At 49.9% G+C, this 20,044-nt stretch overlaps 8 protein-coding genes across 8 annotated transcripts; 6 read left to right on the top strand and 2 right to left on the bottom strand.

Moving 5' to 3' along the window:
- Window positions 1-105: 105 nt before the first annotated feature.
- Window positions 106-2,146, top strand: N7509_004871 (FG-nucleoporin nup42; the record flags this gene model as incomplete). Its single annotated transcript, XM_056629508.1, has 3 exons — window positions 106-151; window positions 205-300; window positions 672-2,146. 3 exons carry the CDS (start codon window positions 106-108, stop codon window positions 2,144-2,146), a joined length of 1,617 nt encoding a protein of 538 aa, XP_056488810.1.
- A 602-nt stretch (window positions 2,147-2,748) lies between these two features.
- On the bottom strand, window positions 2,749-3,387 carry S10a (40S ribosomal protein uS10; the record flags this gene model as incomplete). Its single annotated transcript, XM_056629507.1, has 3 exons — window positions 2,749-2,833; window positions 2,971-3,194; window positions 3,346-3,387. The coding sequence occupies 3 exons, from the start codon at window positions 3,385-3,387 to the stop codon at window positions 2,749-2,751; spliced, it is 351 nt and encodes a 116-aa protein (XP_056488809.1).
- A 383-nt stretch (window positions 3,388-3,770) lies between these two features.
- N7509_004869 (ASCC2 family CUE domain-containing protein) lies at window positions 3,771-5,843 on the top strand (the record flags this gene model as incomplete). Its single annotated transcript, XM_056629506.1, has 1 exon — window positions 3,771-5,843. One exon carries the CDS (start codon window positions 3,771-3,773, stop codon window positions 5,841-5,843), a length of 2,073 nt encoding a protein of 690 aa, XP_056488808.1.
- A 225-nt stretch (window positions 5,844-6,068) lies between these two features.
- N7509_004868 (fatty acid desaturase) lies at window positions 6,069-7,884 on the bottom strand (the record flags this gene model as incomplete). Its single annotated transcript, XM_056629505.1, has 2 exons — window positions 6,069-7,614; window positions 7,682-7,884. The coding sequence occupies 2 exons, from the start codon at window positions 7,882-7,884 to the stop codon at window positions 6,069-6,071; spliced, it is 1,749 nt and encodes a 582-aa protein (XP_056488807.1).
- Window positions 7,885-8,309: 425 nt separating this feature from the next.
- Window positions 8,310-10,546, top strand: N7509_004867 (phosphoribomutase PRM15; the record flags this gene model as incomplete). The annotated part of the gene is made up of 9 exons (XM_056629504.1): window positions 8,310-8,318; window positions 8,395-8,473; window positions 8,532-8,851; window positions 8,923-8,941; window positions 8,984-9,008; window positions 9,078-9,258; window positions 9,308-9,597; window positions 9,649-10,325; window positions 10,383-10,546. The coding sequence occupies 9 exons, from the start codon at window positions 8,310-8,312 to the stop codon at window positions 10,544-10,546; spliced, it is 1,764 nt and encodes a 587-aa protein (XP_056488806.1).
- A 1,825-nt stretch (window positions 10,547-12,371) lies between these two features.
- Window positions 12,372-13,989, top strand: N7509_004866 (uncharacterized protein; the record flags this gene model as incomplete). Its single annotated transcript, XM_056629503.1, has 4 exons — window positions 12,372-12,508; window positions 12,566-13,157; window positions 13,219-13,581; window positions 13,648-13,989. 4 exons carry the CDS (start codon window positions 12,372-12,374, stop codon window positions 13,987-13,989), a joined length of 1,434 nt encoding a protein of 477 aa, XP_056488805.1.
- A 509-nt stretch (window positions 13,990-14,498) lies between these two features.
- N7509_004865 (endo xylanase) lies at window positions 14,499-15,609 on the top strand (the record flags this gene model as incomplete). Its single annotated transcript, XM_056629502.1, has 4 exons — window positions 14,499-14,690; window positions 14,730-14,964; window positions 15,019-15,157; window positions 15,303-15,609. 4 exons carry the CDS (start codon window positions 14,499-14,501, stop codon window positions 15,607-15,609), a joined length of 873 nt encoding a protein of 290 aa, XP_056488804.1.
- Window positions 15,610-17,700: 2,091 nt separating this feature from the next.
- Window positions 17,701-19,961, top strand: N7509_004864 (non-ribosomal peptide synthetase; the record flags this gene model as incomplete). Its single annotated transcript, XM_056629501.1, has 4 exons — window positions 17,701-18,294; window positions 18,348-18,835; window positions 18,897-19,449; window positions 19,599-19,961. 4 exons carry the CDS (start codon window positions 17,701-17,703, stop codon window positions 19,959-19,961), a joined length of 1,998 nt encoding a protein of 665 aa, XP_056488803.1.
- Window positions 19,962-20,044: the final 83 nt, after the last annotated feature.

The raw sequence follows: 20,044 nt of genomic DNA, 5'->3' as shown, positions 1-20,044 counted from the left end.
TCAACCCGAAGCCGCGAATCAGCTACGCAGGGGCTCTATATCAAACCGACATTCACCACGACCCTACAAGCTGGCCACGGGGCGTCGGCCTAGACCGTGGGCACGATGACAATCTGTAACTTTTACCAGCAAGGTCGCTGCAAGTTTGGAGGTATGCAAAAATCCACCAGCCGAGTTCGAGGACTGTGGCTAACCATGATCTAGATCGATGCAGGTTTGAGCACCCTGGAAATACCAACACCACGACTGGTGGGAATCGATTCGGTGCTCTCGCTGCTGGAGGCTTTGGAAATTCAGGAAGTAAGCTCAAATTATCTCACTTTTTGCCATTAAAAGATATACCCAACCATGGAATGACCTAGGGTCAAGACAACAACCCAGGGCATTCCCCCCCCAGGCTTCCCTTTGACCTCAGTTCTTCCTCTCATATTTGCTTTCATCCTTTCCCACTATTCCATCTTTCAAGCCAAGGCGTAATGCCTATTTCAGTCCCACCAAATGTCATTCTGCCAAAGAAACCGCCTCCTTCTGCTCCGTGCAAGCAGCCGACTAACGTGTCACTTCGAACCCGCGCAGATCAAGCCTCACGACCAGGCCAGCAGGCGCAAAAGTAAGTATTTGTGCTCAAAGCTTCACTTGGTTGTCCCGCTAATAATATGGCAGTTTTGGAGTTAACGCAAGTGACATCAAACTCGACTTGACAGCCGGAAAGGGACGGCCGGAATGGATTTTCTCGGCCTATTCACCCCAGCGCGATGTGCCCCGGCAATTGTTTGGCGGTGCTCAGCGTGAGCAGAGTATGGAGGAGATGCGCCTCCGCCACTACGAGGCAGTTGCTGCTGGGAACATGAACCAGGCCGTCCAAGAAGCCGAAGCGTTATGGAATGAGTCCGCGCAGCAAATGGATGCTGCTTTGAACGACCTTGATGGTGCAGTTAACTACATCGTCAGCGGTGCCAATGAACACCCCAATCGTATTGATATCGTCGAAGGCAAGACGGGTCAAGAGTCAAACCAAGGGTCTGCATTTGGCCAACCGGCAGCCCCTGCACAGGCGTCCAATGCCTTTGGCCAACCCTCCCAACCCTCGACCTCAGCATTCGGTCAGCCTGCATTCGGCCAGCCCTCTCAACCTACTGGGCAGGCATCAGCCTTTGGTGCGCCTTCTACTCTCGGACAGTCCTCTCCATTTGGACAAGCATCACAATCCTCTGCATTCGGACAACCTTCTTCCCTAGGCGCCGGCTCTGCCTTCGGCCAACCCTCCGGGCTGGGAGCACAACCAGGGCTTGGAAAGCCATCCTTTGGCCAGTCGGGATTTTCACAGTCTGGTACCTCTGCTTTTGGTGGAAGTGCATTTGGTCAGCCTTCAGCACCAGCACCAGCGGCACCATTCGGCGCCCCTTCGGCCACCTCCCCCTTCACACAGGTTGGACAGAACCAATCAACAGGAGGCTTCGGGCAGCCTTCAGGTCAACAAGCACAAGCCCCTGCACCCTTTGGCCAGCCTTCACAGCCACAGGCTTCACCTTTTGGTCAGCCGTCAGCCCCTGCCCCTGCCCCTGCCACAACATTCGGCCAGCCTTCCCAACCGAATCCGTCGCCATTCGGCCAACCACAACCCCAACAGCAGCAAGCATCACCATTTGGTTTGGCCTCATCTGCGGCCTCAAATCCCTTTGGTGGGTCTGCCTCCACTCAACCAAATCCCTCACCTTTTGGCCAACCCGCAGCTCCTCAAGGCGTGGCTGTTGCACAGCCTGCTGCCGGGCCACGCGCAGCCATCAAGATCGATAACACATCCACCTTGAATCCATTCCCACCCCTTCAAGGTGAGACGAGACGTGACCCTACTTCCAAGTTTCTTACGATGTGGAAAGGCCGTCCTGTGCGGCCAGTCAAGGTCGAGGATGGCACGGTTCGTCCCGCCTATCTACACCCCCAAGACAACAAGACTCTAGTACGAATCATGTTTCCAGATGGACCACCCGACGACGCTGGCCTCCGTGATGCCTTGAGTACCCCGGAACAAATCACGCCAGAGATTGAAGAGATGTACAACTTTTTCGCCCAGAATGGATACTTCAAAGATGGAGTGATTCCACCTATACCCCCGAAGAAAGACGCAGTCAGTTTTGATTTTTAGGTCATTTTTGCCCATATTAAACGGCGGACCTGCTTTTATGCGCAAAAGTCGGCGACGGCGGAGACTTCCAAGCTTTTTTTTTTTTGGCAGGATATGCTAGCAAGATATTCAAGCACAATCCATACGGTCAGTCGGAACCATTGGCGTCGCTCGTTTGAATTTCGAACATCTACCACCCAACCCAATCCACTCTTCTATCGATGCGTCTTTCGTCTTGATGCCTCTCTTTTCTTGACGGCCATTGGCCATGTTTTCTTTCGTGTTTTTATTTGAAGTCAGGACAGGGACAGATCCTCCTAAGGTAAAAGGCGTCACGGAATCATATATTCTACATAGCGCTTTGATGATACGAATACATTTTTACTTATTTTTACTTTTCTTCTACGAGAACCTCACAAGGGCGATACAAGAAAGAAATGATTTCTCAAGATGTTTCCTTTTTTTTTATTCAGGTACAAGACGGGTATCTACCAAAAATCCCAGAAGAACTCAAAGGTTCAGAAGTAAACGGCCAGCTCCTGACAACACCAGCATAACATAACGTCCAGCATTAACAGAGACCGACCCAAGACCCTCCCTGACCCATTGCGGAGCTAATTAATTTAAGCCGCAATGGTGACCTCAACCTCAACACCAGCCTCGATGTTGATGATGATCTGCTTGACAGTCTCGGTGGGGGCGAGCAGGCTGGAAAGGGAGAAAATAGTCAGTACTTTGCGCTTCTTCCATGCAATGGATGTCTCTATTCCCCGCCTCGCGGACTCGACTCGACGGGGTTTGTTCGACATGCTCGATAGCAGGTGGGGGAGGTTGGTGGCACTCACTCGATGAGACGCTTGTGGATGCGCATCTCGTACTTGTCCCAGGTCTTGGAACCCTCACCGTTGGGGGTCTTGCGGGTGGAGATGTTCAGGGTCTTGGTGGGCAGACGGACGGGGCCCTTGACCTGGAGAGACTTGCCGCGAGCACGGTCGATGAGCTCCTGGCAGACCTTCTCGAGGGAGGCAACCTTGCGGGAGGTCAGGGTGATACGGATCTTGTGGACCTTCTATAGGGAGATATTAGTCTTTCAATTCGATTCAATTGTCAAATTATTGTCTTTGCGCCAGCGCCAGCGAGGTGCTCGCAATTGCGGCGGCGAACATTCACAATTCGAAAAGATGAATGCGCAGGTTGGAGGGGATGGGGTCGCAACGTACGGGGCCCTCGCCGAAATCCTTCTCGTTCTTCTGGAAAGACATCTTGAGTTTGTGTTTTGTTGTTGTTTAAGGCGAATGCCAATCAAGACCTGAACTGCACGGCTCGGTAAAGTGATGATTGCTGTGGAAAAAGTTGTGTGTGGAGAAGCGAAAAAGGAATCGTGCGATCGGTTATCTGCCGCTAGTCCAAATATGGTAATATTGGTGCCTGAAAACTATTTTGTGTTGATGCCTTTATGCCTTTATGCCTGATGAGTCAGCATTCGGGGTCCCGATGCGGGTTGCTTCCAGTGACAGCATCAGCAGAGTGTGGAGTGTTGATATCCTGCTAATTCTGGCGTTTGTTGCGGTTTGCTGTTTAGCAATTGTCTGATTTCTGTTCCAGCATCTCATTTTCTGAAGCCTCGACTCATTCATCACCAATTATGGCAAAGTTCCCGGGAATGGCCCCGGTGCCTTCCCCCGCAGTGCAAAGCAATATTCCGTCAAATGACTGGGAGGCTTTTCTTGATGCATGGATTACCCTGATTGGAATCCGATTGAACACCCCAGACGACAAATTTCAAGAGGCAGCCGACGACGACCCTTCCGGGGTATCCTTCCTGAAAAGTTTCTATGAACAGGCTGCAGCAGGGTCCCCAGGTCTACAACATGGTCCCAAAGGCCGAATTTTAAGGAAACTATGTTTCCTGGCTACAAGACGATATATCCTTGGTCTGTCAAATCCATCAGAGATCCTTATCAGCTGGCAATTCCTCGGCAATCTATGTTGCTGCTATCCGTCAAGCAGTGTATTGAAGACAACTCTTTCAACTGCATGGGATCGGCATGAAGATAAGATATCATCCAGTATGGAACAGGCAAAGGCCCTGGTTATCAGGAAGCTGTCATCAGGTGTACCCTCTCACGGATCTATCATTTTTGTGGAGCTTCGATGCTTGACTATCCTGGCCTCGGTCCTGCCACCATGTGGCCAGATACTTATGGCGGGATCCGATTATCTCGACATAATGACGGAGACGTACCAGAAACAATCATCACGGAACGATATCCACAAGATACTCACAGCCAATGTCTATGTCGGCCTGATATCTTTACTCAAAGAGCCATCACCCAACCTATCCTTACTTCTGGACCAATTTTTCAGTCTCAAAGCCAGCGCCGGCGTGGGAACACCGAAAGTGAAAAAGGAGGCCACACTTCTCTCAGACCTCGTTTGTAGCTCAGATCTACTCCAACGACTAGAGAACTTTCTCACAGTCCATCCCCAGAAACGGGGTCAAGACTTACTTACCAGTCTACGCGCTTATCAAATAGAGACAAAGTTTCTCCACATCCGATATCAAAAACGCAGAAAGACCGAAAAGGGCAAAGAACGTTCTTCAGGCCTCCAAATCCCAGAAGAGATCCACGCACACAAGATGTCCCTAGTCTCACAAGTGCAAGATCTATTCCCAGACCTAGGCTCTGCCTTCGTCGTCCGACTCCTAGACGTCTACAACGACAATCCAGAAACAGTCGTCGCCCACCTCCTCGACGACTCACTCCCATCCGAACTCCAACTCCTCGATAGAACCGAACAGCTTCCCCAACCACAAACCTCAGAGCAAAATCAACACGAAAACCTCGCACCTCACCCAACCCCACCCCTGGACCCAATCCCAGCCCGCAAAAACATCTTCGACTCAGACATCGACATAGCATCCCTAGATCTATCCGACAAATCCTCCAAGGGCAAACTCCACTTCGGTCGCGCAGACCAAGATCAAACAGCCGACACCGTCCTCTCAGACAGAACCCAACACACAGCCAACAAAGCCGCAATCCTCTCCGCACTAGCAGCCTTCGACTCAGACGACGACGAGCGAGACGACACTTACGACGTCGGAGATGTAGGCGGTACCATTGACGCAGCAGCAACAAGCACCTCCGACGCTGACGCCGTCACAAAGCGTCTAGCAGATGACCAGCTAGACATGATCCTCTACCGCGCCTACAAGTCCAATCCAGCTCTATTCAGCCGTGACGCTGCAACCCGTCGTTCTCAGCCGCGTGCCTCGCTAAAACGCGAGACGAATATGACTGATGAAGCTGTTGAAGGGTGGGCGGTGATGTTGGCGCGGGATCCGAAGCGGATGGCTAAATTTGCGGATCGGGTTGCTGTTGATGCGGGTGGTTCTGATGGTGGGGCCTTGAATCAGCCTGAGCTTCAGTCGACTTCGTATCGGAGACCACAGGCTGGTAGTGATGATGATTCTACGGAGGCGGAGGGGTCGGCGGGTCGGGGAGGGAGAGGTGGTGGACGGGGTGGACGGGGATTTGGAAGGGGACGTGGTAGGGGTAGAGGTAGTGGCGGTGGAGCACCTGGAGGCACAGGAGATTCAAGTTCACCTGCGGCGCATCAGAGGAAAGAGCAGAATAAGGCTAGTCGGGCGAATCATAATCGGCGACAACAGAGGGCGAAGAAGATTGCCCGTGGGGGTGGGTTACCTGGTTGAGAGAGGGTTAATGCATTGATGGATATATTGAAGAGGTGTATGAGGACATGATGAGCATGTTTGAAGTTTTTTGCATATGTGACAGCCCTTGTTGATAACCATAGACTACCTATTCGTGCCTGAGATGGGAATAGTAGGTTTGTAAAAAAAGTGTTCTTGATTCGTCATTACTACCAAGATAGTGGGGAGATAGTCAAGTGTTGCACATGATTGCTATCTATAAAACTAGGAGACTCGTCCGCATGTCCAGCATGCGTTATGGGTTACATGAGAGGATTCAAAGCACGCTGTAATCAGTGATGATGGGAAAAGACGCCCTCCTCCGCAATCGACTTTCGACACTCTTCCATGATGCGGAGCTGTTTGGCGACGTCGCCGAGTCGGCTGATGACCTCCTTGTTGCCGTCGTAGAACGTGAATATAGCGTACGGAATCTCGGTTTCGCGACAGAATTCTCAGAATATACTTCTGGGCCTGACGGAGATTGTGACGTGGCATCCGAGGGTAAAGGTGGTGAATAGCCTGGAACTGCAGACCACCGTGGAAAAAGTCCAACCAAGGAGCACAGTCGACATCCATAGTGGTGCGCAGCATTTTCTGGGGGAAAGATTCGTGGATCCCGAGGTCGGCAGTGGACATGGCGAAATGCGACAGTGTGATTTGGACATGCAAGGGGGAGGGAATGACGTGGGACACCAAGAGGAAGAGCAGACGGCTGCTCCAGTCGGGGATAGTTTTGTAAAGCACGACGTAACCGTACCAGTACCAGAAGAACGCCTGGCCAACAAACTCGAGATAAACGTGCCACCATGCCGGGCCTTTTCTAGGCGCTTGACCCTTGAGCAAGTACTCCCAGCTCAGGCGGGTGAGATTGAAGCGGGCAAGCATCATAATTGGATAGTAGGTATAGTGTTGTACTTTGAGCAAGAATTGAGATGGGATATCGAAGGTCATCTCACGGTCGTAGTAAGTACTCCGCAGGCTGTTGAAAAAGCGATGTGAAATACCAAAGAACGGGATGTGTTGAATGTCGGGATCGTGCTCGGGCTCGTTGGTCACGATATGGTGTACATTATGGCTGCGCTTCCACCATCCTAAGCTCAGACCTCCAATGAAGTCTGCAATAATGATACCGATGACGGTGTCGAAGTGGAAATTATGAGTGATTCCCATGTGACCAGCATCATGGGCTGTAAACACAAGCTGGTGCCAGACACACCCAAGCCAGAACGCGGACGTCCCCCACCAGCCCATGCGAAGAAACGTATAGGCCAGCACGGCGAAGAGTGTGTACCGGCAGCACTCAACAAAATAGGCCCAATAGTTGCAATCGAACATGCCCTCATCCAACATGCGCTGATTTAGCGCACGGTATTTTTGTTTGATGTTTTCCTGACACGAGAAATCCAGCGAGGGGTATTTTGAGGTATCTAGGGCGATTTCATCGCGGGTTCGAGCGTCTAGAAAGCCGAACTTGGGGTGTGATTCTTCGTTTGGGGGAGTGGAGGCGGAGCTATCGGTGCCTAGCGAGGGACGTTTGCGACGGGTCACGGATTTGGAGTCGATGGCGTCGAAGATCGGAGAGGGTGGTAGCGATCCCTCCTGGCTGGAGGTGTCCTGACTCGGCAAATCCTCCTCGCTGGAGCAGGTCTCTTCTGTGTAAACACGGAACTTGCCACCCTGGATGACAGGGAGGAAGTTGATCCAGGGCTCTTGGATTCGGCCGATTTGAAACGAGAGCATACGTTCGCGAGCTTCTTTGGAGTGTAGTCTAAGTCGATTGGGGTTCCATGGTCAGCAAAAGCATGGCTCAAACTCTCCCGTGTTGAGAGACATACGCATTGATCTCATCTGTGGCATCTCTGCCTACCATGTGCTTGATTGGTTTCTCTCCACCGGGGTGAAACTTGAGAAAGGCGTCTACCTTCAGGACACGGCCCTCGAAGATAATGACATGTTTCCCATCTGCAATCAAGCCCTCGATATAGCGGCGGCTCAACACAGTGTCCTTGCGAGGCGGTCGGGAGGTGGCTTTCTCCATGGTGGAAGGGTGCTGGAAAGGCAAGATCTCCGGAAGGATTGAGGATGTAAATCACAGGAACATATCTTTCGAATTGAAGTAGAGGAGGTAGAGGAGGGTAGGAAAGGGGGAGTAAAAGAGTGAAGGTGAAGGCAGAAGCAAAAACACAAGCAGAAGTGTTGCTGAGTGTCGTCGCAACGGGCAGGGGCGGAGACGGAGACAGGCGGGGCCGCCGATCGGCCTCGGTCTTGCCATTTTCCACTTCCTCCACTGTTCACTGTCCACTTTCACTACTTCCCTTTACTTTCACCTCCATTTTTATTGGCATTCCTACAGTTGAAACCCCAGTGGCATGATGATCCAGGTCTGATCATTCCCGATTCTTTCTGGTGGCGTGGCTGGTGTCTAACCCTATGCAAGGATTCTCTCTCGTCGTTGGTTCAAACATGGCTGCAGTGGGACCAGGTAAAATGAACTCTACCTCGTGCTCTCGTGGCCTGATCTCATTCGGATATACCTACTCTACCATAGGACCCCAAAACACGCTCGGAAATAGAGCAACTGCGAGATGACGGGGCCGAGACGGAGCTCGAACTGCGTCTCAAACAGCGTATGTGGATCATTCCTGGGGTTGTTTAGTTTGCGGTGTAGATCTAATGGACGAGCAGGCATCGAATTCGGCACAGCTGGTCTGCGGGGCCGCATGGCCGCTGGATTTGCCTGTATGAACTCGTTGACCGTCATCCAAGCATCGCAGGGTCTTGCGAAATTCATAAAGACGCAACGTCCCGAGATCGCCTCCCAGGGCGTGGTCATTGGTCATGATGCACGCCATAACTCAGATCGGTTTGCCGTGCTCGCTGCCAACGCTTTTATTGCTTTGCAAATCCCAGTCTGGTTCTTCGATCAGGAAGCGCCAACCCCCTTGGTTCCTTTTGGTGTGAATCATTTCAAGGCCGCGGCTGGTATTATGGTCACAGCTAGCCACGTAAGACGATCCTTCCAGATCCTTCCGGATATACGGAGCCTACGAAGATCCGCTAACGTGTGAGCCTATAGAACCCGCCTCAAGATAATGGTATGTTTCATCTTCATCTAATGTTGAGTTAACGCTTACTAGAATCATTATACACAGGCTACAAGGTGTACGAAAACCCATATGATTATGTTTTGAGAACCTTGGAAGAAATGCAATACTGATGAAATGTATTCAGATATTCAAGCAATGGTGCTCAGATCAACAGACCCGAAGATGGGGAAATTGCACAGTCAATCCTCGAAAATCTGGAGCCTTGGCCAACTGCTTGGGAAGACCAACGCCCTAGCGAGTACTTGCATGACAAGTCATATCGCGAACTGCTTCCTCACTACGTCAAACGGGTTGAGCAATATGCTGTCAGTAGTAGTAAGGTCCAAGAAAATGGCTTAGCTAATGTTCATTTAGAGGTCAACTGTCTCGGATTGGAAGTCCCCACGACCCTTTGTGTACACACCTCTTCACGGGGTCGGTGGTCTAGTCCTGCCAACAGTGTGCCAATCATTGGGAATCAAGAACTTTGTGTCCGTTCCTGCACAGGAGAAGCCTGATCCTGATTTCCCAACTGTCAAGTTCCCAAACCCCGAAGAGGCTGGGGCTCTAGATCTCGCCATGGAGACTGCAGACAAAGAAGGAAAGACCTTGATTATTGCTAATGACCCCAACGCAGACCGATTTGCTGTTGCAGAAAGGGTCAAGTAAGTGTTGCTCTAGACCAAGAAATTGGGATTAGATCTAACCATACCTAGTGGTAAATGGTTTCTCTTCACAGGAAACCACGTTGGCGTTCTCCTAGCCTCTCATGTTTTCGACTCTTTGGATATGACTACAGATTTATCCAAAACAACGGTATTAACTACAACAGTATCAAGTGGCATGCTTGGTAGTATGGCGGCCGCCAAAGGATGCCAATTCCAAGAGACGTTGACCGGGTTCAAATGGATGGCAAATGTTGCTCGGGACCTCGAGAAGGACGGCCAAACCGTCCCCTTCGCTTACGAAGAAGCCCTTGGTTACATGTTCCCCTCTGTTTGCTATGATAAGGATGGCATCACGGCAGCTGCAGTGTTCCTCGCCGCAGAGGCCAAATGGAGAGACCAGGGATTAACGATTTATGATAAGCTTCAGCAAATTTTCGCAACGCACGGCCATCATGAAACAATGAACAATTATTTCCGATCTCCAAACCCGGAACTGACCATCAAATTGTTCCAGGGTATCAGAAGTGGCTCTTTCCTCACCGACAAGAAACTCGGCCCTTTCAAGGTGTTGCGATGGAGAGACCTCACTGAGGGTTATGACTCTGCATCTTCTAACAATAAGCCGGACCTGCCCGAAGACCCGACAAGTCAAATGCTTACACTTTGGTTGGATCGTGGTGTACGCTTCACATTCCGCGGCTCGGGAACTGAGCCCAAGGTCAAATGTGAGGACTTTTGTAAAGTTTTGGGAATTACTAGTACAAATGCTGATTTATGTCTAGTCTACATTGAGAGTCACGGAGACTCGCTTGATGATGCCACGAAAGCAGTCTGCGATGCTTTCATGGCTATCTCGGAGGAATGGGTCCAACGCTACACCCCTTCGATGATGTGCAGCAAGCAGATTCCCACCTCTTCCGGGCATGTTTTAGAGCTAGATCAGTAGTATAAGCACTCAAGTCCATTTCACATATTTTACCCTGCGCCATAGTGCCTTGTTCGTGCCATATTTCATGAATCCTTTATCCGAGCAAACATTCGCATGATGTAACTTTGAGCTGCGAAATGCCGCCGAGACTACAATAGCTCTGGTATACTCCCTTGAGAACCCAGGATTAAACTCGACTGGGGGGTGCTAGGCCGGGGTAGTAAAAGGCAAACTGCAGCTGATGTCGCACGGGACTTTGAGGTGGTCAGACCTATTAGCTACGAATAATAGCTTATAATCAGCGAATCCCGCGGCAATAGATGAGCACGAATAGGACTGAAGTCTACTCAGATAAGACAGCATACAGAAAAGTTGCAGATACTAGCTATACCTTGAACATGGTCTACCAAGCGCATTCTCAACAGACTCCACCGCATGAGCTTTCTTCTGGGGGTTGCCAGCACAACCTGCGGCGACAAATCAACCCTCTAAGCCATTGCTGTCAGGTCAATGTGCGGGCCCAGACATACCCAGAAAATTCGGAAATCAAAAGGTCCTTCCAGGGTCAAGAAGCTCACACCAAAGCTAGTTGCTCCTGCAACTGTGTTCGCTCAAACAATCTCGAGCTGCAAAATCCGTATGTACAATATAGCCCCAAATAGAACAGTTTGTGATCAATTAATATAGTGAAGCAGCGCCACAATGCAATCGATCCCCCAAGCCCACATGTCAACCAGCCCTCACAATCACAAATGCTGTATTGGAGGATTTACCGAAGAACACACCCGGGAAACTACTAGTACTTCAACCCCAGAAGAGAGCCTAAATTATGGGAATAACTTGAACTATATCAACGTGAATGCAAGTAAATCTTTCCCTCCCTGCGACTTCCATCGACTTTCGCATCTAGAAAAACAGCCACACTGCTCGGGAGTACAAGTCCATCTACACAACCACGCATGCCACGGTACTCCGAAGGCGCGACAGTCAAATCCAAAGCATACCTGCGCGCCCAAAATCCATAGACCGAGTCATACATGCGGTCATGACAAGAAGACCCCCCCACGCATGCTTTGAACCGTTGAAAGCCCCTTATCCTCATTCTGGGAGATGTTCTATCAACCTCGACCTCCCACAGGAGCCGGAGAATCCCACTGCGAACAACGCTGCTAAACGATATCATGATTCCCGTTTCGAGTGTTATGATAATCAATCGGTGCCTTTGCACCGGGCCGACGTGGCTTGTCACCGGGTCTGGGGTCCACCTTTGCCTGTGTGGGGGAGTAGCCCATGTGGTTCAAGAATTCCTCGGTGTTTTCATTCCTAAATTCAGATTAGGGCTGGAAATGCCGTGTTTCCTTTCCAATCAAATTCATACTATACTTCATATCATACCCTTTCGGCATAGTTCAATACTACTATGTAGTTTCTGGTCCCGGCTTGCACTTGCCGAGAGCCGCGTCGGCACCGGCCGATCGGGCGGGTCAAGCTGAGATTTCAAAGCCGAGTTGAATCGGCATTGCGAATTCCGGGGTTCGCATTTTCAATTGCATTGATTCTGAATACTCGGCATAAATTTTAGCGCTGCTTCCTCGTTTTTAAGATCCTAGCGGGCTCTAGGTAAGTGGATTATGCTCCGTTCATCCAGATTGGCCCTGGCTCATTAGGCGCAAATACAAGCCCCGATGGCGTGACGATGTCTAATCCAACTTCCCCAGATCAAACAATTCCTTACAAAAAAGCTCGGCCGAGAGAGCTCTGGCCACGTTGAAAAGAAGGGAGCGTCAAATCGATACCTTATTCCGTATATATCAACTCTCGCGACGATAGCGATATTTACACCATGTCTACTGCTTCCAAGAGCGTCGCTGTTATCGGCGCTGGCCCTTCGGGTGCCATTGCGGTAGATGCCCTGGCGCAGGAGAGGGCGTTTCACACTATCCGTGTCTTTGAACGCCAGGAAAAAGCGGGCGGATGTTGGTTTGTGACCATCATATATGTATCTCGATCTAGGACAACTGCTAATCTCCGTCATAGGGTTTCAAGAGATGAACCCCCACCGCAGGTGGTTGATTTCGAAGGACTAGCTGCACGTACAGCTGATGCGCCGTTGGAAATTCCCAGCAGCTTACCTTGTCGAACACCGGCAAGCTCTCAGGACCGTTTCACAGACTCGCCTGTTTACCCTGGACTTGAGACGAATGTGGATGCAGGTGTCATGTCGTATTCCCAGGAGCCCATTCCAACCGTTCGATCGCAGTGGTCTATTGATCGACATGGCCCTGAGACTCCGTTCCGTCACCATTCGGTGATTAGGGGGTATGTCGAGGATTTGTTTACTAAAAAGGGCCACCATGGCCTGGTTCAATACAACACCACCGTCGAGCAAGCGGTCAAGGAGCCTATTACCCAGAAATGGATCCTTACTATTCGCCGCAGGGAAGTGAATGAGGGCGCTCCATCAGATTATTGGTGGACGGAGCAGTTTGATGCTGTCGTTGTGGCATCTGGTCATTATGCGGTGCCATATATTCCTGCCATTCCGGGGCTGGAGGAATTCTCATCAAAATATCCCGGCAGCGTCGAACACACTAAGCACTACAGAGGCCCAGAAAAGTACCGGGGAAAGGTACCATATCCCCTGTCTTCGATTGAGTGTGTAAATTGTCAAACGCTAACCCACCCAATAGAAAGTCATTACAGTCGGTGCGTCAGTATCGGCCGCAGACACGGCCGTCAGCCTCATCGATACGGCGCAATCACCTATTCACGCCGTCGTTCGCGGTCGCTACAACGTATTCTTCGGAGACGATGCCTTCAAACATCCCAAGATCCAACGACGGGCACCAATCTCTCAAATTAATTCTGAAAGCCGAACTGTATACTTCGAAGATGGTTCGTCCGAGTCCAATGTGGACAATATCCTCTTCGGCACCGGATTCACCTGGACGCTTCCCTTCTTACCACACGTTCCTACGCGGAATAATCGAGTGCCTGATCTTTACCAGCACGTCTTTTACCGCCACGATCCAAGTCTGGTGTTCGTCGGAGCGGTATGTCTTATCCCCGGCTACCCTTACCATGATAAAGATGAAGACTAACTCTACCTTCCCCTATAGGTCGGCGCAGGATTAACATTCAAAGTCTTCGAATGGCAAGCTGTCGCCGCTGCCCGCGTTCTCGCCGGTAAGGCCACGCTGCCCCCAGTATCTGAGCAGGAGAAATGGGAGACTGAGCGCATTGCGCTGAAAGGTGATGGGCCCGCTTTTGCGGTGGTCAATCCGGATTTCAAGGACTATTTTGAGAACCTGCGACTTCTTGCAGGCGAGCCAGGCGAGGGATTGCCTGGGCGGCGTTTACCGGTATTTGATCAGCGTTGGAAAGATGATTTTGATTCTGGGCATGAGCGGCGTAAGGAGATGTGGCGACGAGCTAACCGGGCGGCTGCTGGGGTGCTATAGAATTAGTATGTATACATGGAAGATATAACTATTGAGAGGGTAATGCACAATGAGAGTCTGCGTAGCAGACGGGTTGATCGCAGTGATCACAAACTTGAATGTTGGAAAATACTAGTGGTAGCACAGAGCGCGTAGTCATGGAAGGCAGGGCGTATAGTAAAACACAATAAAGCGACCAGATCACAAACGTAAGAGAAGATGGTTCCCCGCCCTGTGAATGTCCGGGGTATACTTTCGGCAGATCCCTGTACATTAACCTCGGTGGGGGTAAGGATGAACGCCCCGTCGGAGATGTCACGTCAAGAATGAGAACATTAAGACCGAACGTCTCTGTATGTCCCTACTAGTAGATATTCAATCCGGTGGCGGGAAGGAAAATGAAAGAGGGGAGGAAGAGGAGGTAACACTTAAATATTTCAATGATTTCTCCAAATCCTTTCTTGTGATTCAGCCGATAATTTTCGACACTTCTACAGTCAATATATTACTCGGGATTCATTTCATTCATCATGAATATCCTTTTTGCCTGTGGGCTTCTTGCAGCTCTCATCTCAACAGTTGCCCTTCTGGAATTTACAAATCCAGTTCTCTGGCAGGATCTTGCTGATACAGATATGATGCGTGTCAACGAGACATACTACTATTCTGCATCAAACATGCACTTCTCTCCCGGAGCTCCGCTTCTCAGATCATTTGACCTAGTGAACTGAGAGTACTTTTCTCATTCCATCCCTGTGCAGGTTCCCAACAACCCCAATTTCAGTCTTCAGGGTGGGAATGCTTATAATGATGGAGTATGTGCATCTTCTCTGAGGTACCATGAAGCCCAGGACCTATACTACTGGGTTGGCTGCCTCCAAAGCACCGGTAATACTTATATCTATACTGCGTCTGACCCGAAGGGGCCTTGGGAACAAGCTTCAGTACTAAGTCAGAAGTGCTACTACGACAATGGCATTCTGATCGACGACGATGGTACTATTTATATCTCTTACGGCAAATAGGTTCCAAATGGGGCCGACGCTAAAGTCTGGATTGCTAAGCTGGATGACAATTTACAAGAAGAGGAAGTTCAACTCGTTTTTTTATCCAATGGTGAGATTGGATACATTGAAGGCTCCCGTTTCTATAAAATCAATGGCACCTACTATCTTTGGGTTGGCCGGGGGTTGGTGGATCCGGGCAGATGATTATCAAATCCAGTGGAGGACCATTCGGACCATATGAAGAGTGGCGACAGGTACTGGCTAACAGCGGTATACCTGTTCCAGGACTTGAATCCCCTTACCAAGGTGCTATAGTTGATACGCCAGGGTCAATGATGTTCTGATGAGCTCTGATGATGGTTGGAAGACAGTCCAGAAGGGGAATGTGACTGAAAGCGTGCACATATCGGGGAATGACATTTGGCTGCGTGTTGATGCAAACATTGGGAGTAGCTCTGATACTGCTAAGTTCTTCTACAGCCTTGATGGCTTGAAATTCAACCCTCTAGGTGACACCCATGAGATGGCCAACGGCGCGATATTCTTTGTTGATGATCGTTATGGAATTTTCAACTTTGCAACAAAGGAGCTTGGTGGCCAGGTTATATTCCAGTCATTTACGATTTCCTCATAATAGCCCATGCAGCCAGATCCAGAAAATAATTTACAAACTTTCAATGCACCTTGAAGGCTCATGTTCAAGAATCCCTCATACTTTTACTTCTAGAAAATAGCTATGAATCCAGTCTTTCGAGAAGCCTTAAGCGGCGCCATAGGTCACTCGTGGACTTCAACATAACCATCCAAACCAGAACCCAGCTCAATTGGGTAACCCATTGGGTACCCAGTTAGGTGCCCATGTGTCGAAAAGAAAAACAGTTTCGTAGTTATTTCGTGTCCGTATGATTTGTGCATTTTTCTACTAGATTGTTAAGTATATCGATTACATCTAAGATCTTTTACCAAGAGTAATTTTTCACATTTAAAGAGAATGTAGACCAGTCCAGTCTAATATACTATCAATGCTCAACAGCATCATTCTTCCTTCCTACTCGGTTTCTTCCGGGGGACATAGCAATTGACTACTGTGTAGTGTAAATAGTAGGACTGGGTCCCGTGACGATGATTGGCTACGCGACGGGCGGAAACCTTCCACCGCCCCTTGCGCTCCCCTGCATCGATCGGATGTATACCACCCAACACTAGCACAAATCACCGCAGAGATCGCAGATCAGTCTACAAATTGGGCAGTACTCTACCCTTTGCAGACGTAACCCCCTCTTAAAAGGCCCAGGGGATGATGATGACCGGTGATGGGTGAAGAGGGTCAGCTCAGGTCAGGGGCAGCAAATGCATCAATAGCGTCTTGGCAACGAACCCCCACCCGCGAACCATTGCGAGTTTAAAAGCCCGCGGATCCCTCGAATCGGCGGGAAATTCGCGGAAATCACCCTCCACGCGCTCCCGTGATCCTTTTTCGCACCATCGTGGTACTTGATCAGATACACGACCCTCCCTACACTACAGCACCGGCATGCGCAACACCGCAGACAGCGAACCCTCTCCGATTTAGGCTCAGCCTTGGCCTTAGCCTCCGAATCCGAATCCGGGGCTGACGAAAGGGTCCAACCCAGTCGATCCACGTCAACATTCCCCCCCTCTGCCGGCACTTACTCGCCTCCTCTCTGTCTACTTCCCTTGCAATCCTCGTGAAATTCAACTCCAACTACGGAATAGAAGCTTCGACTTCACTTCCCAAACCATGTCACCCCCGACCACAGATAACTATACCCAACCGGTAGAATGCAAATACGCGAGCGAGAACCTTCCCACGATCCCCGGTTCAAAATTCTCAACCCTCGTCCCACTATACCAGGAAGATCACCATGGCAGCGATATGTCCAAAATACTCGAATCCTGCTGTAGCACGAGTATTTGGTTCTATGAAGATCCGCAGCCATGCACGGCTGTTTGTACCGCGAGCTCCGATGCGAAGGCGCAGGACGTGCAATATTGCTTGAATGCGCGAGAAGTGAATTATGGTGGGGATGGGAGTACGACTTCAAATGCTGGGGTGAAGAGGGTTCCTGGGAGGAAATTGTGGGCTTTTGTTTTGGTTGGTGGGTTGGTTTTTTCGGCGTGGTGATGATCGGCGGTCTGGTGTTGTTTCTTCATGTTGATATGCATTTTTCTGCCATTTATTTTTGGCTCTTCTTGAGATACCCATTTGTTATTATATTTATGTTCAAATTATATCACGAATAAGGATATGGTCTTGATCCTAACTACTAATCAGAGGAATGTTGACCGGCCTGCTCTCTGCCTCCCGAAGGTGAACTACTAGTAGCTACCTTAGATAGAATAGATTGGCTTCTCTATTCTATCCAAGGTAGCTACTAGTCTGTCATTAGAAAGCAGTCAAAAATAGTGGCCAATGGGAGGAAACTTTTGCGACACCACTGTAAAATACCTCTGTATACAACGACCCTGCGCTTATGGCGCGCCGTACTCTCGGCTCGGCTCACTACGATTTTACCTACGGCCGACTTGCATGAACGGTGCATAAGATGCGCCGCGCCACGTCAGAACAAATCGCCACGCTGAGCTCTCCTCCCCCACTTCTGAATCATTCAAAAAGCAGCTGAAATAGACTCGGAAGGTGCTCACGTCTCTTTTCACCCCTCGCACTGCTTTGTACCTCGGCATCAACAACACATTCATCACGATGAAAGAAGAACCCCACATTGCCGTCCAGACAACGGACACGAATAAGGGTTCAGAAGCCGAAGCTTTTCTCGGTGGAAAGTGCGGCCAGCGTTTAATAACCCACATCATCGATGAGACAGCTTGTCAAACTCCTGACCTCGAATGCGTGTCTATTCTACGAAGCAACAATCCCCGCGATGGCTGGAAGCCTATCAGCTGGTCCCAAATCGCCAATGCCGTCAATTATGCAGCACATATGATTATTATGCAGGCCGGCCACCCAGTACCTGGCACATTCCCTACAGTGGCCTACATCGGCCTGGAGGACCCACGTTACCTCGCCTTCGTGATCGGTGCTATCAAGGCGGGCTATAAAGCCCTACTCATCTCACCTCGCAACTCGGTAGAGGCACAGCTAAACTTGTTTGTTCAAACGAAATGCAGTATATTATTCCATGAACAGCAGTACGCGCCGATGGTACAGCCATGGGTGGATTCCAAGCCGGGAATGAAGAGTGTGGCTGTAGCTCCATTTAAGGAATGGGTTGCTGATGGAGTGACATCGGTTCCATACAGCAAAACCTTTTCCGAGGCAGAGTGGGACCCCTTTCTGGTTTGCACACTAGTGGCAGTACCGGGCTTCCCAAAGCTGTTGTGCTGCGGCAGGGTATGGTCGCTATGTATGATCTTCATCGTTATATACCAGCACGCAACGGCAGCTTGACTTTCCTTCCGACATGGACTAACTTTCCTAATACACGCCATCTGCTTATAATGCCATTGTTTCCTGCTGCAGGTATTATTATGTCGACAGTGTTCGAATTTTACTACAACGCTCCGATCATGTTTCGGGAGCCCTCCCGACCTATAACGGGCGATAATATACTCGAGTGGTTGCAACACAGCAGCCCTGGGTGGACGATAATACCGCCGGCTATTTTAGATCACATGTCTCGCTCACAAGAGGCAATTGATGAACTAAAAAAGCTGCACATCGTGGGTTTTGGAGGAGGTAAAAAGCCTTTCGCGGCACAACTCGGTGCTAGATATTGGGCTAACCTGAATACTATCTTCCCAGGCTCTATTTCCCCGGAAACACCTAATCGACTGGTGCAACATGGTATTAAATTGGTGAACATTATTGCAACTACAGAGTGAGCAAACCTTTCATCATTGACCTCACGCATATTAAATGCTTACACTCTTATTCCAAAGGTGTGCTTTCTTTCCTTGTTATTCTCAGTCGGACGTCGCCATGTGGCAGTGGTTCATCTTTCCTAGTGATTTAATGGGCATTGAGTGGCGGTTAGTCGGAGAGAATACATACGAGCAGGTCATAATGCGCAAGGATAAGCACCCCGGGCTACAGAGTTGCTTTTACACCTTTCCCGAGCTGGACGAGTTTAGCACCAAAGACCTGTACCAGCCACATCCAACCCTGGCAGACCACTGGACATACATCGGAAGAGCTGACGATATTATTGTCTTCTCCACGGGAGAGAAGCTCAACCCTGTCTCCATTGAAATGGCTGTTACGGGTCACCCGGAGGTAGTTGGCGCCCAGGTCGTTGGCAGTAAGCAGTTTCATGCCGCACTAATCGCTGAGCCAGCGCAATATCCCAAGAGCGAGGAAGAAAAGAAGCTGTTTCTTGATGGTATTTGGCCAACTATTGAGAGTGTTAATGCCGAAACAGTTGCACATGATCGTATCTCTCGCGACTATGTCTTTTTAACGGATCCAAAAAGACCATTTCCCGTGCAGGCAAAGGTACCATCCAAAGGGCTATGGTCATAAAGCTATACGAACGAGACATTGAAATTTTCTTTGATGAGCGCAAATATGAAATGGCCATGTCAATGGATCTTGATGTCACCTCTCAGCCAGCATTTGCAAAGTCACTTCACTAGTTAGTCCAGTGTGTGTTCCAAGGTGATGAGCTGGGCGCAAATGACGATTTATTTACCGTGGGGATGGACTCGTTACAAGTAATCCAGCTGTCGCGCACGTTGCGAGCAAGTCTGTTGAACGCGGGCGTTGAGCTTGGCGAGAATGAGATAGACCCGCGAGCTATCTATACTCATCCATCAGTCACGGAGCTAGCGAAGCATATCTTTGCTCTAGTTCATGCAATTCGTGACAAGGTAGAGCAGGGCGAAAATTCATGCTCAGGTGTGACGGTCGATGACAAGGCCATTTTCGATGCACTCGTTAACAATCCATTCGCGACCTCCCAGTTGCAGCGCCCAACAAGCCAGCTCCGGCCAACAAAGGACAAGTAATTATCATCACAGGCACAACGGGAGCGTTAGGATCATACCTACTAGAGCTTGCCTTGAAATGTCCTCATGTCCGAAAGGTGATC

The sequence above is a fragment of the Penicillium cosmopolitanum genome, assembly GCF_028827165.1.
Source record: "Penicillium cosmopolitanum strain IBT 29677 chromosome Unknown utg000006l:49.0-5199605.0:1.0-5204138.0, whole genome shotgun sequence".
NCBI lineage: Eukaryota > Fungi > Ascomycota > Eurotiomycetes > Eurotiales > Aspergillaceae > Penicillium > Penicillium cosmopolitanum.
Note: the sequence above shows the minus strand (reverse complement) of the source record. Positions and strands in the feature narration are given on the sequence as shown.